The 16,242-nt window shown below is 41.5% G+C and overlaps 2 protein-coding genes across 5 annotated transcripts; both read left to right on the top strand.

Annotated features, from left to right (window-relative positions):
• Positions 1-4,779: 4,779 nt before the first annotated feature.
• On the top strand, positions 4,780-9,315 carry gpr171 (G protein-coupled receptor 171). Of its 4 annotated transcripts, none has more exons than XM_061217952.1 (3): positions 4,780-5,080; positions 6,151-6,221; positions 6,778-9,315. In XM_061217952.1, the coding sequence occupies exon 3, from the start codon at positions 6,825-6,827 to the stop codon at positions 7,878-7,880; it is 1,056 nt and encodes a 351-aa protein (XP_061073936.1). In that variant the 5' UTR covers positions 4,780-5,080; positions 6,151-6,221; positions 6,778-6,824; the 3' UTR covers positions 7,881-9,315. The 4 variants fall into 4 exon arrangements, with proteins under 4 accessions (XP_061073936.1, XP_061073933.1, XP_061073937.1 ...); XM_061217949.1 differs by having other exon boundaries at positions 6,146-6,221; XM_061217953.1 differs by having other exon boundaries at positions 6,076-6,221; positions 6,824-9,315.
• Positions 9,316-9,998: 683 nt separating this feature from the next.
• On the top strand, positions 9,999-14,168 carry clrn1 (clarin 1). The gene is made up of 3 exons (XM_061216156.1): positions 9,999-10,251; positions 12,234-12,413; positions 13,751-14,168. The coding sequence occupies exons 1-3, from the start codon at positions 9,999-10,001 to the stop codon at positions 14,014-14,016; spliced, it is 699 nt and encodes a 232-aa protein (XP_061072140.1). The 3' UTR covers positions 14,017-14,168.
• Positions 14,169-16,242: the final 2,074 nt, after the last annotated feature.

Here is a 16,242-nt window from a genome sequence, read left to right as displayed (position 1 = left end):
CCCAGAAGAAAACCTTACAGCGAGGCTGAAAGGGGACTCTGTTGAACCCACACCTACGCAGGTGCGCATGAATCACACACACCACACGTGTCCTCGTGCTCACATGCACGCAGAGCTCTGTTGAAGGGTTCAGTACTGCACGCAATTAAGGTATACACTTTGTACTTGTATATAATTAATAATCAAAGCAACAAAACTGTTTACTTTTTCACCCCATTTGTGAAATACATGACACGAAAGAGCTCAGTTCTCAAAATAGTAACACACAGCTTCTGTTTACTCCACATATCCTTTTCAGAATGAAACCACGTCCAATTTCCATTCTCTTATCTCAGTGGGGAATTTGGTATGCAAACAGGATAACACAAAAAACACAGTAAAGACATACACAACTGTCTTTGTTGATTTTGTACACACTGGGACTGGACATAGTACTACTGAAGACTACTGAAAACTGAAGCTCTTTCATCAGTAATGTCTTGATAACATTGCGTTTACTCAATGCTCTCCACTCAAAACAGATTGTTAAAATTGTCCATTTTTGAAATAATCAAACTATAGTTGACCAAGCGATAGTTTCTGGAATTGGCATGAGAAGAATCTAAATGTATTTATTGTTTTTTTGGGGGGGGATAGTATTATAGCAATAATAATATCAATATTTTATCATCTATTTTATGAGTCTACAGTCCATAGCGGTCCTCTGCATTGAGTCATATTTTGTTATAATTGGTTTGACTCATTTTTCTTTAATTTAGATTTAAATTGCATAATTCCACACAAAAGTGATGTGTGTGAATCAAGCACTCTGCCACACATAGGATTCCTGTGTGCATTTTGCTGTCATTGAAACTACACCACAGTCACAGGCATTTTTCACATTAAATTACAGCAATATAATACATTAAAAATATCAATATCAGTAGTGGTTACATATTATATTTGTATTTTTTTGGTATTTTATGGATAGCGCATTTAGGTGTGCCATATTCGTTTCAAATGGGCCCCAACAAGTCAGATTTATATTGTTTGTTCTACACTGCTCATTTAAGACTCAAAATGATGTATGGCTAATTATATAGCATTAATTATAAATTGGCTATAATTAATTGTTTAATAATTTTTTTCATATCACTTTTTTGTTGTAGAACAAGTGTTTGTCATTAGCAGCAGTTAACGTGTTTTGACCGGTTTTTCCTGTCACGTTTCATGTTTGTCATGTCATGTTTTATGTTTAGTTATTGTCTTGGCTATGTTATTGTCATGTCACGTATTATGTTAGTCTAGTCTCACCACGTTTTCATGTCATGTTATGTTTCAGGTTTAGTTGTTACGATTTAATTGTTAGTCTTGCCATGTCATGTTATATAGTTTATTGTTATTGTTTTGCAAACTGGTTATGTCACAATTTATGTTCCATGTTATGTTGTACGGTTTATTGATTTAGCATGCACTTTTCCGTGTCCTGCTTTTTCTCTCTCCCTTTCTGTCACTCACACCCTAATTGTTTCAATTTCCCTTGTCTATTTACTAACATACTAATGCTAGATCAGAATTGGGTAATACTAACATTCTAATCATGTGTTCAGTGCAGTGCAGTGCAGTGCAGTGCTTGAGCGGTTATATCAAGCCATTTTTATTGACCATTGTTTATTGACTTCTGTTTTGTTGACCATCGCCTGCCTGTACCACGACTTTGCCTGCTGTTTTTGTGCTTTTGCCCGGCGGAGCAGACTTCGGTCTTGACTCTTGCACCGTCATTGACCCTGAGCCTGCCTACCGTCCGCCTGTACTTCTGCCCCGCTGAGAGCTTTCCTGGCTACCGGACCTCCCGCATGGTGTACCGACTACGAGACTGCCTTCTCCCTCGGTACTGCACTTTGGTTTTCTGGCTGGATAATTACGTGTATGAACATTGCTTGTTTTTTGACTACGCTCTCTGGATTTCCCAGAATAAAGCCCTGATGGGACTTAACTACACCATTGTTTCTGAGTCGTGCATTTTGGGTCCAAACCCCACACGCACCCGTCTCATTTCCGAGATAACTGGGTATTTAACTATTATTGCATTTATTTTATTTCTTTTGAAAGGAATTCAACAATTCCCTCTGGTGTAATTAATCTTGGTCGATAGCAGGCTAGCCTGTGATATTTCCTACTGAATATGGGGACAAGACCTGTATAAGAACTAGAAAGTAAACAAGGTAAGATTTAGCTATGGGGAGCCATGTAGCCTAATGTTAACTAACTAAATGGCTTTTTTCTGCTTTTGTCTATCTGGCATGGCAACATGCTGTGTGTCCACATGTGTCCACACAGTTAGCTTTAAATAGCTGATTTAGCTGATTTAACACAGTCATGCCAGATTGCAGCCAGCCCTACATGTCACTCATATTGAACCTTATCATCAGAGTGAAGTAGTCACCTACTTCCAACTCTACAAACACACTATGTCATGTTCAAAGAAAAGAAAGGGTTACAAAGGCGCTGGAACTCCACAGAGAGAGCCATTACCTCCAAATGAAGAACACTTGGAACAGGGTGAATCTTCCCAGGGGCAGTCGGCTTGCCAAAATGTCTTCAAGGGAATCATGTCAACACATCCAGGAAGTCACAAAAGATCCCAGAATAACACTCAAAGAACAGTAGGCCTCCCTAGCCTCAGTTAAGGTCAGTGTTCATGACTCCGCAATAACACATGCAGCCATAGCATGCAACGGCAGCATAGGAGCGATAGCATAGGAAAACAAGCAATGCAGGCAGTACTATGGCTTTAGCATGCAGAATGAGCCAGGCAGCAGGGCAGCTTTCGTGTGATTTCCAGAGCAGGGCCAGCAGCCAGCAGACAGCACGGCCAGCAGACAGCACGGCAGAGCAGCAACAAAATGAGCAAGGGCCTTAACGGGTAAGGTTGGTGCTAGTGCCTCCTATTGGACATAAACATCATGTGAGGGGCGGTGCTTCTCCAGTTGTCTGGAGAACTTGCTCCACGGGCAGAAGTCTAATAAATACCTAATAAAGTGCTTACTGAGTGTATGTGGATAAAGAAACACTTAAGACTATCATCTTGTATCCATAAAGTTTATAAGATGCAACTCTGTTTCCTTCCATGTGGATGAGAGATCATCTTTATCCAACAACCATGATTGAATCAACAAATGATTTAAATCTGATAACAAGGACAGTGTTTGTTTATGGAGGGGTGTCCTGTGATCTATGGGGCATGGCTGCCATACTTTGTTTGTTTTTAGATTTCTGTGTCTAATGGCTAGGAAGCTATTGAAAAATATTAAAAGGTGAGCCCTTGATATTTCATTTGTTTTAGATCCTTTCAAATGAACAAGAATCTATTGAAAGATATTTTAAATAACTAATCATAGTTATATAATTAATTTTGTAGTATAACAATTAATGATCTCTGAGGTGTGGCCTTCATAGTGGATTTAATTTAAACTATGGGAAGACTATTGAGGGAGAGCAACATCCTCTTCCGGCCGCACAGCACACTATCCACACAGAAGCAGACTTTCCAAAATCTCTCTTCGATGAGCTGCCACCAGTCACGGTTTTTTCAGTTACAGTAATGCTATTTTCATTAATGAACATTAGGGGGCAGCACAAACCACCGGGCTAAGAATTGTGTATAAATATCTAGCATAGGCACCTAGCTTTACTGCTGCGGTTTGGTGAAGAAATTTCCCACTGTAAAAGCCTCACAGAGAAATTCTGAGGGAAATGTGTTGACTAATTGTAATATCCAGAACCTTAAAGAGACACTTTCTTTCCATTCTTCAGCAAAACAGCATGTTAGTGACTCATTTCTAGTGAATTTATTTTCAACTAAAAAAAGATAAAATTGTTCATCCATGAGAAAAACAATTAGCAGGAAAACAACATTTATTTTTTATTCCAGGAAACTGTTATAGACAAATAAAGCTTTTGTTTTTTGCAAAAGGCAGACCAAAAAGTCTTATGGTTAACCCTTCCCACCTTATTTCCATAGAAGGTAGTTTCTGCCTATTTTGTACTAGTCCGATAAAGGCGTCAATATCTCAAAAGCTTTTTACTGCACACACATGGTTGAAGACTTCAATTAAAGGGGAGGCTTGTGCCATTCAGAAATCACAGACAAAACAAAGATACGTCAGAGCAAGTACATACATTGTACACAAACGTTACATATGTTTATGTTTAGCACTGAAGTAAGTCAAGGACCAACTCCTAACTACTTTATATTTATGCACAAACTTGATGTTAAAGTGTGTACACAATTTGATAAAGATGTCTACAGGCATTCAAATTCCACATGAGTTTACCCAAAACTTCGCCCAAACGTCCTCCAGTGTCTCCAAATCTCTCCAAGTACAAATCATCTGCGTATCTTTCCAGACACATGAATGATTAGAATGATCATTAATAAATATTTTTCCATGAAAAAACAAAATGTAAATAAAATTAGCCTTCACGAGTGTTTTATTCACATACATATTGTTATGGCACGGCATGAAGGTCTATGTTCAGAAACACCATTCATTTTCTTTCCTGTGAAAAATCTGCTGCTTCCATGCCAGATCCACTGTACTGATGAACAGGAGTTACTGGCAGCCCAAGAGGTATTTCTGTAAAAGAAGGTATGACAGACCCTGGTGGGTCTATTGAGTGATTTTGTTCCATGAGAGAAGAAGCTGTCATCTCTAGCACCAGTGACTAATGACTGCGGTTGGCAGAGAGGAAGTCAGAGAAGAAGCAGCCTGATTTTTTTTCGGCTGTCTCGAGCAGCAAACAAGAAAGGCCCTATAATTAACGTAGTGGTGCATAACTAGTTTTGAACCTTCTCTTCTTGGACTCATGGAGTTTTTGCCAGTGGTTTTAGAAAGATAACCATTACGTGAACCAGGCTGTTACTTGGTGGTAGTGTTTCTAATCTAAGAGAGATTTTGGAAAGCGTGTTTCTGTGACGATAGCGAGCTGTAGTACAGGAAGAGGATGCTGCTCTGCTCTCTTTACTAAAAAGTCTCCAGACACAGAGGAGGATTTCTGCTTTTTAGGGTTATTCGGCTTGGATGTGACTGAAACTGAGGTATGTGTCTTCATTGTGTGCCCTGTGTCTTTTATGTTTTCACCTGGTTTTACCAACTCTATCTCTGCCTAAATTCACTCATTTCCAGGACTGCACATGCTAACATGTGGCTTGCTCACCAAAGACCAGATTGCAGAACCCATGACCGAAATCTATGACATCCTGTAACTGTTTAATTGGTTTTGTTTTCACTCCAGTATTTCCTGATATGTTGAATGTGGTTGAGTGACATCGTCAGACAGAGAGAGCTAGAGGAATCTGAAATGTAGGACAGGATGGTCTACATGTGGTCGTTTTTTTTTGGTTTTTTTTTACTTTTTACTAAGCAACCTCAAATCCATATCCAACCATTCTAGTGACATTAATGCAAATCTTAAAAGCCAAGGCCTTACGCAGGGTGACTAATGCTGTTGCCTTCAGCAGAACTAAACTAGTGTCCTTTAAACCTCATTGCATGAGGTTGTCATTGCAATTCCTGTATCTGTCCCCTAAGCAATGTCAGCTGAATTAAGCAATATATGTAAAAGCACCTGAAATAAGAGGGGGCAATATGGTCTGTAAAGCCATAATGTAGACTGGGCAGAGAAAATCCTGGACACTGAGAGCAGGTCTCGGTCTGCCTTCCCAATCTAGCAAGAGGAACTGGGAATCCATCTCCACTGTTACGAGTAAGAATGTATCTAGCTCTCCTGGGTTTGTACAGTTATTCCCGTATTAGCGCACCCCGGTTTCTTGCCTATGTGGGCTCAGTGACTTCACTTTCCGGAATGTGTCACCCCTCCTCTGACAATAGGACCTGCTACACGTGAAATATAAAGGTTAGGAGTCTCCCTCAGTCTGGTGACAGGTTAGAGTCTCAGCTGTATCAAAACTGAAACACGTCATGTTCGATGATAATTTTCCAGATCTGTGCGACTGCTACTCGAGGCGTTTTGGAAATAAACTGTTTTGAAAAGACTCCCCCACCCTCAACATGTCTGTCCCTTTAAATGAAGGTGAGAGATGGAATGACGCACAACAGCAGAATTCACCACATTAACCACTTCCTGCTGTCTCTCGGCACAGCGCAGGTCTAGATGAAGACAGAGTGATAGACCAGAGAGGTTCTGTGCGACCTGAAGGCTGCTACGTGGAACACAAGGTAAAGCTATTTCTTTGTGATTTTCAAAAATACACAAAAACACTCTGATACCATACAGTTGAAATGGTCTCAAATTCTTAAGTTGCTTGGTTCCAACCTTGTTGGTTGAATAAATGTGAGAAATGTGTGGGTACTTTCCACCATAACTTGCTGGAAAGTTATTTTCAAATACATGGGTGCGGTTGCAGCTTCATGCAAAGTCCCTTTTACTAATGTAATTGCAATAGGGTGCAAATGAAAACAATAAAACTATTGAAAATGGAACTAATGTCAATTGTAATGTCACTTTATTACTGCTTCATGCCACCTCCAAACATCACGAAACAACATTGTCTTCTAAAAACAGATCACACTTTCACAGTGTATTTCTACTGCAATTAATGGCAATCATTTTCAAGCAAAGGCTATGAACGTTAGTATAAAATCAGTCATAGATTGCAGAACAATTGTGAATTGTTATCGGTTATGCGTATGTGCTTCACACTCATTAGAAAAACACATTTGGGGATGATTGCCTGCACAGCTACGTTTAATGGAAGTGACTGCTTGTCTTCAGGTCTTCGCCTGAACTATCGTCTGAACGGGCTCTCGCCGTCTCGTAGGATGGACACCAGCTCCAACTCCACTGGGCCTTCAAATGGCTGCACGGTCAACGATCAAATGAAGCCCTTTACCATCTTTTATGCCTTCATCTTCCTGATCGGACTGGTGGGGAGCCTGCTGGCACTATGGGCATTCATCCGCAGCAGCAAAGCCAAGAAATGCATGAACGTATACCTAATTAACCTGCTGGTCTCCGACTTCCTGCTCACGTTGGCCCTGCCCTTCAAGATAGCGGTCGACCTGGAAGTGGCTCCCTGGCGCCTCAAGATCTTCCACTGCCAGGTTTCGGCCGTGCTCATCTACATCAGCTTGTACGCCTCCATCATCTTCCTGGCCTTCGTCAGCGCCGACCGCTACCTGCAGATCACCCAGAGCTCTCGGCTCTACCGCATTCAGGAGGTGGGCTTCGCCAGGATGATGTCGGTCGTGGTGTGGGCGCTGGTGCTGTTCGTCATGGTGCCCAACATGGCCATCCCCATCAAAGACATCCCGGAGAAAACGCTGGTCACCTGCGCCGAGTTCAAGCAGGAGCTGGGGCTGCACTGGCACATGCTCACCAACTTCCTGTGCATGGCCATCTTCCTGAACACCTCGTCCGCCGTGCTGGTGTCCAACGGCTTCGTGCTGAAGCGTCTGTGGGGCAGTCGCGACAGCAGTGGCGAGGAGCGGGCCAACGCTCGCCAGGCCACGCGCAACATCGCCGTGGTGACGCTGGCCTACATGGTGTGCTTCGTGCCGTACCACAGCGTACGCACGCCGTACGTGTTCACCCAGAACAAGGTCATCACCAGCTGCGCGGTGAGTCGACACCTCTTCCTGGCCAAGGAGTCCACGCTGCTGCTGGCCGTGATGCACCTCTGCTTGGACCCCATCCTGTACTTCTACCTCTCCCATTCCTTCAGACAGAGGCTCACCGAGGCCTTCCAGCCCAGGCGGAACACTTTCACCTCAGCCCGGAGACCAGGGCAGCCCCAGGAGCAGGTCACTGAGGGAGAAATAGAGGACTCTTTTCAGAGCTTGCAATGCAAAACAGGCAAACAGGAGATAACCCTGTAGGGCATACCGTGAGGTGTGGGAGAACTGGAAAGTGTTCATTAAAAAAAAAAGAGAGAGAGAGGGAGAGCTGGAAACCCACATTAAAAAAAATCATGTGAGTGTTGCAAAGAGGTGAGACAGATAACCAGTCTGTTTCCCAGAAAGGTTATTCAAGACTTATAACTGCTGGTTATTACTAGGAAACCAGTCATTTACTGAGTATATGTGAGAGGAGATTTGAATGATCTTTTCAGAGTAAAGATGTTTTTTCCTCATTACCACCTAAGTGATAGAAATGTTGAACACATTATACATACACACATACACACACGCACAACCATGCCTCTGACATACGTACCTATATATCCATACATAAGACACGTAATATTAAAATAATATTTCATAATGACATTCATATTTTCTAAGGAGTACTCTAGCCAATCGAATTTGTGACAATACTAAGGAATGATTTCAAGGAAGGAGCCTACAGCCTCACCATCACAATTCTTAATTCTCCTGTACTGTGTCACTATAGTACGTATGAGTGGAAAATGCAAATGCTGTAAGGCTATTTCCTCTAAATTTAGCTGGTGTTCTTTGAAATGTAAAAAAGGAACATGAGAACAATTTTAGCCACAACAGAGACACTCAAGACTCAAATGTTGAAATAGAAATCTTTAAAGTTACAAGATAATTTTCTGACTAATTTTTTGTGACAAACAGTAAAGAGAGTAATTGACGCAACAAACTACCTCAAACCACAACACTGTTTATCCCATCCCTTTTCTGTGAACACGCTGTGGCAATTAGAAGCCATTTTAAACCAGTGAGCTTGGATTATTGTACAGCTGCACAACATTTTGGTACAGAGTGTCGGTGTCTCAACTGTATATTTTGAAACCCAAATTTAAGGACTAATAAACATGGGCAGAGAGTGAGTCACTTTTTCAATGATAGGAAGGGATTTACAACGGTCATTTTTGCACACAAAAATCTTACCTATTGTACCTTTAAGTAACACGCACACATACAGTAGACACACACACACACATACACACACACACACACATGCAGTTACAGCTAAAGCTACAGTTCAGCTTCTTTTCACTGTCATGGTTCTCAAGGATTTGAAAATAATTCAAGTGAATAAGGCATCGGACATATGCAGACAAAGGTGATAAATGTGAAAAAATTTAAGGAGAAACCAAATAAAGTTTCTCAGTATAGTGTTGGGCCACCATGAGCTGGAAGAACAGCTTCAACAGCTTCTCTTGTACTGTACCTGCACCAAGAAAGTGATGGAACACACCTGACTAATCAAAAACCCCTCCGAAGCCATTTGTCCCAAATATTACGGCACCCTGTAATGGGAGGATAAAAGTGTATAAAAATTTATTTAAAAAAATACTGTTTAATAAAAGTTGAAAATCTGAATTGTTGGATAACAAATTGACAATTGTGAATTGTGTGTGTGTGTGTGTGTGTGTGTGTGTGCGCGCGCGCTCGCGTGCTTGCGTGCGTGTGTGGGCGCGCGTGTATATGTGTCCTTGCGTGCCTGTTTTAAATATAACGAGGTCAAAGCTCTGCCGCACGCTGTTCAGTACTATGGTGCTGAAATGTCTTGAACAAGTTGTTCGTTCTATAGGCTTATTGCTTATACTCACAGTCAGAGTAGCCTGTATTTTGAAATAAAGGGGGCATTTACAATGTCTCTGAAAGATCAACAACGTCCCATTAACCAATTACTATTAAAGGCAACTCTCTCCTATATGTCCAATCAGACTGAAGGTCACTGAGGCTGCTCTGATCACGTTCTCCGGAGAGCTCACAGAAATATAAACCTTTGGTTACTTAGAGACGGAGCGCAGCGAAAACGACCCGTGTAATTTTATACAGAGAGGACATTTTAGAACACCACCAAGGCGTTACGTACCTTTAACTAATTCGCGAGAACTATTATTCCATGCATGGAATGCATTTGCTAAGGAATTGTTTCTCAATATGTGAGAAGACCAGTTTGTCTACTCATAGGACTGTTGTGATCATCAGGAGGCAAAGTTAGCGAGATGCTTCAACACAAGGACTATTAATGAGACCTTTACCAATTGCCGGTTTTGCTTGAACACCAGATAAACCAACATGCCGAGTCGCCAAAAGAAAATAATATTTTGTTTTGCTGGCATTTTGAGTTTTGCTTGTGTCCTGGTTGTCGCGGCTGCGATGGGAACACAATTTTGGGTGAAGGGAACCGTTCTGTGCAAAACTGGTGCTCAGCTGGTCAACGCCACTGGACCTGAACTGGACAAATTCGTTGGGAAGATAAACTACGGTCTTTTCCATGGACAGCGAGTGAAGCAATGTGGGCTTGGTGGGAGACCCTTCCGGTTCTCCTGTAAGTAACGCGCACCCGTGTAACTCATGAATCTAGTAAAGAAAACTGTATATTTAAAGACTACTGCGAAACAGTTCGCCGCGAAATCGTGTTGTCTTTTCAGGGCATTTATTATTCAAAGCCAATTACAATTCAACAAGCATTCACTCAGATAATGAATTATTCAACAGAGGGGAAATATAGCCTATGGTTTAGCCGGCTGAGTTATTATTCATATTTCAATTATATCTGGAACCTGCAATTATATTACCTTCCTTTCAAATAAAACCGCAGACAATATCAGCTAGTCCACAGTTTAAAATAAGGTCAATATATTGTTGTGTAATTAATGGCTAAAGGCGTGCATGGATACGGTTGAGTTTTACTGTCTCTAGACTTTGTAGATCGCTTTTATGATCTGTCTTACCCTTGATTCAAACATGGATTGAGTGCCTCGACACATTTTTCGCACTGTCTAACATGCCTATATTAAGTCACATAGCCTATAGAATGAATGAGGTGAAGGTATTTGAAAGAGTAGCCTACCACAGAGGAAAATTTAATCAGTTAAATTAACTATGAGTTTGGTAACTGACTGATTCCAATAGCCATGAAGTGCTGTGTGGGTTACCATACAATAGTCTACTATAGCCACTGCGCACTGACCACCGACACAATGTCTCAATTTCTAACCACTCAATAGCAGACAATCATCCTTTGTGTAATATTCCGTTAATGAGCTTTTGGAATTTTGTCAAAACCGGAACATTATTTCAGCTTGACTTGCAGCTGACCAAGAATGGGCTGTTTCCATTAGTGGCCTGATTGGCTTCGCCACACATGTAAATCATCACCCGATAAAGATGCTTTCTTTGGACAGAAGAAGAGTGAGCTTCAGCTCAATGCGAAGTTGCTTGTTAATCATCAACATGTAGAAACGTTTCAGTCATCGCGAAAGCGTCTATGAGCTGCGTAACTGGGTCAGTCTTTTTTCCTAACCACTGTGACACGTATGTAAATCAGACCAATAAGGAAATTTGATTGCTGACTTTAACGTTTTTACAAACTAACAAAACTAAGCCTTCCCTTTAAAAACAAAACTGTGAAAATGTTGAGGTTAAATTCAGGTCGACACCAAAAGTACCTGCTATACATATCGTTAATATTGAAATTATCTAAAGGTATCTAAACTTTAGGTATCTAAAGTATCTAAAAGGTATTTGTCATAAAACTGACAAATACTGTACCTACATGTTTTGCTTAATTATTGCTCCTTGGCCATACATTTATTGCTTCATCTTTTTTGTTTTAAGATTAATGGAAAGTTTCGGTCAATAAATCTATTTACCAATGCACACATTGTTGACTTCGGGAGAATTGAAGACGCATAATCCCATTGGGATGTGTATAGGCAGTGATTAGGTACAAATAATATACAGATGTACACAGTAAAAGCATCAGCGGTGATTCAGCTCTAACATAATTAATATTATGTCCCTGCTGGATAAAAGGTAGCCTGTAAAATGTACTCCAGCAGAATAATGTTTACACTGAGCGATTCGCTGCATGACCATTATTGTGATCTCTTTTACTTCCAGACTGACTGATCACAAATAGCATTGGTTTCCGGGGTATGTTGGCCATCAGCGGGAGCAGCCACCTTCAGTCACAGACTAGAAAGAAGGTCATTAGACCAAAACAGTCAAAATTGTATGATAAATACGTTTTGTGATATATTACAAAAACATAAAGATATTTGTTATATTGATGCCAATTTCTATAAAGCATTCATAATAAAAAATCAGCAGGTGAGCAAATAGTTCCTTTTTCAAATATGGCTTTTATAACAACAACCCTAACCTCTGGAGTGGTGTAAACTCTGTTTCCAGCCTGGAAGAGAACAGCCATGCCTTAAGCACATTCATCTTTAAGCTGCAATGATCAGACCAGTGAAAGCAGCTGCTGATGGTGGAGATGTTTTGGTGTGTGTTTTTGGGTGCCAGTTTTCCCCCACCTGCTGGACGTGATCCCGGCAAGCCTCCACATCAGCGTGATCCTCTTCTGCTCCGTGCTCATCGTCTTCTCCTCCGTGGCCTCGGCCTTCTTCCTGTTCAACGCCTTCGGCAGTCCCTACGAGACCCTGCACGGCCCCCTGGGCCTGTACCTGTGGAACTTCATCTGCTGTGAGTGCACACACACACACACGCATTATACAGCACATGTACCTCCCATCTGTATCAGCATGTGTAAACCCCGACCATATCAGCACGTGTACCTCCCATCTGTATCAGCATGTGTAAACCCCGACCATATCAGCACGTGTACCTCCCATCCGTATCAGCATGTGTAAACCCCAACCATATCAGCACGTGTACCTCCCATCCGTATCAGCATGTGTAAACCCAAACCATATCAGCACATGTACCTCCCATCCGTATCAGCATGTGTAAACCCCAACCATATCAGCACATGTACCTCCCATCCGTATCAGCATGTGTAAACCCCGACCATATCAGCACATGTACCTCCCATCCGTATCAGCATGCGTAAACCCCAACCATATCAGCACGTGTACCTCCCATCCATATCATGGGGCGACATGGCTCAGGCGGTAAGAGCAGTCGTCTGGCAGTCGGAGGGTTGCCGGTTCGATCCCCCGCCCGGGCTGTGTCGAAGTGTCCCTGAGCAAGACGCGTAACCCCCAAATGCTGGTCGGTGCCTTGCATGGCAGCCAATTGCCGTCGGTGTGAGTGTGTGTATGAATGGGTGAATGAGAAGCATCAATTGTACAGCGCTTTGGATAAAGGTGATATATAAATGCCAACCATTTAACATTTACCATATCAGCATGTGTAAACCCCAACCATATCAACATGTGTATCTCCCAGCCTTATCAGCATGTGTATCTCCCAGCAGTACACACACACAAACACACAGACACACACACAAACACACAGAGACAAAAGCATATCGTCTACAAGTGAACACACAAATACAGGCAGAATAAGTTTATGTCAAAATATACATATACCCACACAACATACACCATACATTTGTAAGCTACACAGTACAAATATGCATAGGCCCACTAAACAACATCTCTGTTTTACATATGTAAACACACACACAAACACGCACACAGATACACTTCAAATTTGGACAAGCAATTGGCATGGATTCAATCAAGTCATTGGCAGTACCTGTGACACAAAATATCAAAAAGAAAAGAAGAAAACTCCAGGTTAAGTATTTAGTATACTCTATGTGAGGAATCCGTATAATCACCCTAAATTTGTCTCCTCGAAAATGGTACCACATGCTTTAAAGGGGAATTTTGTTCTTACTTTATTTTCATAACTTTTCAATGCAATCATTGGGCTTCAAAAAACATGGCTGGGGTGTATTTTGCCAGGGTCCAGTCCAGTGCAGCATCCTATGTGTCCTTGAAGTCTGTCCTTGAGTGTATTGTTGAGAAGCTGTAACGCAGCTATATTGCAATAACCAGCGTTCTTGCTCTCAGGTTTCTGCAGCTGCCTCGTGATGATCCTCTTCGCCTCCGAGGTGAATCTCCACCGGCTATCAGAAAAGATCGCCAACTACAACGAGGGCAGCTTCGTGTACAAGACCTACACGCAGCAGTTTGACCGCTCCTTCTGGATGATCTTCTTCACTTTCCTGGCTCATGCCCTGAACATCCTTCTGATCCGCATGGCTGGAATCCAGTTTCCCTTCCAGGAGGCCAAAGAGGCGGACATGAACACGGGGGGCTCGGATCTCATGTACTGACGGGCCCTTGTTTCGGGCCCCCGGACTCGGTGCTTCTGTGACACGGAGCTTCTGCTGTTACCTGTCCTCAATGGGCGTCTTACAGCATCCGTTTTTCCGGTCCATTCACTCGATGAAGGACAAGGCAAATCCGACCCTCTTAAGCCGCTAATTTCCCTTTCAGACAGACTCCCCATCCTTCAGATGACAGCGAGAGACAGTTTCCAGGCTGCTGCTGTATGGGAACTGTCTTAGCGCAATAGGCCGGGGGGGGGGGGGGGGGGGTTACATTTTCCATTGCAATTGAGAGCGAGTAATTACAGACCAGCTCAGATTCGTTACCAATCCAACAGACAGTATTCATTCAGATTGTGCTTATCACAGGATATGTGCATAGACAGAAACCACAAAAGACTGAATTTTATGTGTGACATGCACTGTTTAGAGATCGTTGTTCCAAAGACAAGCATTTCCTGGGACACCCAGTAATATCAAACTTATGCAGCATTTGAGAAAAGGATATAAGGAAGATTCTGTTGTTCCTATTCATCTAAATCTCTCCTTCTGCTCTCGTTGATTTGAATGATATATGTGATTGCACCATGAAAACAAAAAGATTGAATTGGTCAGAATAAGTGCATCATATTATAGAGGTAATGCAGTATCAGGATTTTCATTTGTTTAGAAACCTGTACAAAATGTGCCAATAGTTATGTTTGGGATTTGTAGTTATGCAACAACTTTTATACCATTTCTTGAGCAAAAGAGATTTCATGAGTCTAATTTTTATAGTGCTGTATGAAAAGGTTGTTCATATTTTCTATGAAATCTGCAAGTGAAAGTATTGCAGTTTCTCATTTGTGACACAGGGGAACATTTATGAATTCTAGTCAACTCAAAGCCCAAGCGACCCACACAATATGAATTAAATCTGGGAAATTGACCTCTTCTTTGTGTTGTTTTTGTGCACTAATTAACAACTAATCAAATTAAATTGAGCCACATTCCACTGCGATGAATGTGGCTGTGGTCAGATGTAGCAATGATAAAGACAATAGCAGAGGGCCATTTAAAAATGAATGGCCTTATCCGAGGTGGAAAGACCAGACACTTCCAGAATGAACATAGTTAACCTGGGGCCTCATAAAACATTAGTGCGCACATATTTGATTGCAAACTGTGTGTATGATTAAATCCATATCAGTGTTGGGATTTGAAAAACTGGAACTTGATATGAAAATGTGGTTACCTTTAAATAATGTCCAGACCATGCTTATGAGCCTAAGTTTTGTATAGGCTTTTCTCCATTTTCAGTTTTAGCTTCTACGTTGTAAGTGCTACAGGTTTATAAAGAAATAGGAGACAAAGTAAGGCAGCATATACAGAAAACTGAAGGCATTCACAGGCCGGAGTAATCATGTGCTCATTCAAATCTTTATTCAGGCATAGTAATATTATATAAATCATTTGTACATATTTCTTTAGATTTGAGGTCAAATTTTGTATGAAATCCAAGTGAATTCTAAAAATGAGACTGGTTAACAGGATTTTCTTTCTCTTTTTTCCTTTCAAGAAGTAATACACTCTAGAGGGTAGCGTCGTCAAATATCCTGTCTTTTACTGCAGTAGCAAGCCAAAGCATGACGAAATACACCTGGAAGATATAAAAGGTTATTCTCTTCAGTAGCTCAGAAATATTTCTGTGCTCTGCCTCTGTGTTCTGAGTCAATGTACAGATTAGCACACAGAGAGCTATATATGTACTGATGTACTTTATGTACTGTACTTCTATTGAACAACTGGACTGTACAGTTATTGCTAAGATACAGTGTTGCCATGGAGGTCAGGTGATTAGAGTTGTTAATCACATTGCATGCAAGACACACCCACCCACAGCACAGTAAGTGCAAGGTACAGATCCTGAATTCAACAAGTTTGTGTGTTAAACATTACCACCTTTTGAATATGTAGCACCACCCAGCGAGGACCCCTATAAACATGGCATTCTGTTCACACAGCCACTCGTCTCCCCAAACTCAATGTACGATTGAGAGATATTGCTGCAAACTTTGTCTAGAACCGACCGGTCTGCCTGTTTGTCTACCTGCCTGAATTTTTGTCTACGAGGAACATCAGATCCACGGTAAAAAATCCAAATCCTTTTAATTTTTTGTATTGCAGTATTGATGAGTGAGTGTATTACTAAGTATTGTTTTGGGCACAGAATACAGCTGTCCCAGATTCTCT

This window comes from Conger conger, chromosome 13, assembly GCF_963514075.1.
Source record: "Conger conger chromosome 13, fConCon1.1, whole genome shotgun sequence".
NCBI classification, from domain to species: domain Eukaryota; kingdom Metazoa; phylum Chordata; class Actinopteri; order Anguilliformes; family Congridae; genus Conger; species Conger conger.
This window is presented reverse-complemented; position numbering and strand designations above follow the sequence as displayed.

Bases quoted from the DNA above. Each gene is read 5' to 3' on its own strand.
- gpr171 (XM_061217952.1), top strand. From the start codon at position 6,825: ATGGACACCAGCTCCAACTCCACTGGGCCTTCAAATGGCTGCACGGTC.
- clrn1 (XM_061216156.1), top strand. From the start codon at position 9,999: ATGCCGAGTCGCCAAAAGAAAATAATATTTTGTTTTGCTGGCATTTTG. The intron at 10,252-12,233 runs GTAAGTAACGCG...TTTGGGTGCCAG, and splicing joins GAGACCCTTCCGGTTCTCCT to TTTTCCCCCACCTGCTGGAC. The intron at 12,414-13,750 runs GTGAGTGCACAC...TCTTGCTCTCAG, and splicing joins CCTGTGGAACTTCATCTGCT to GTTTCTGCAGCTGCCTCGTG.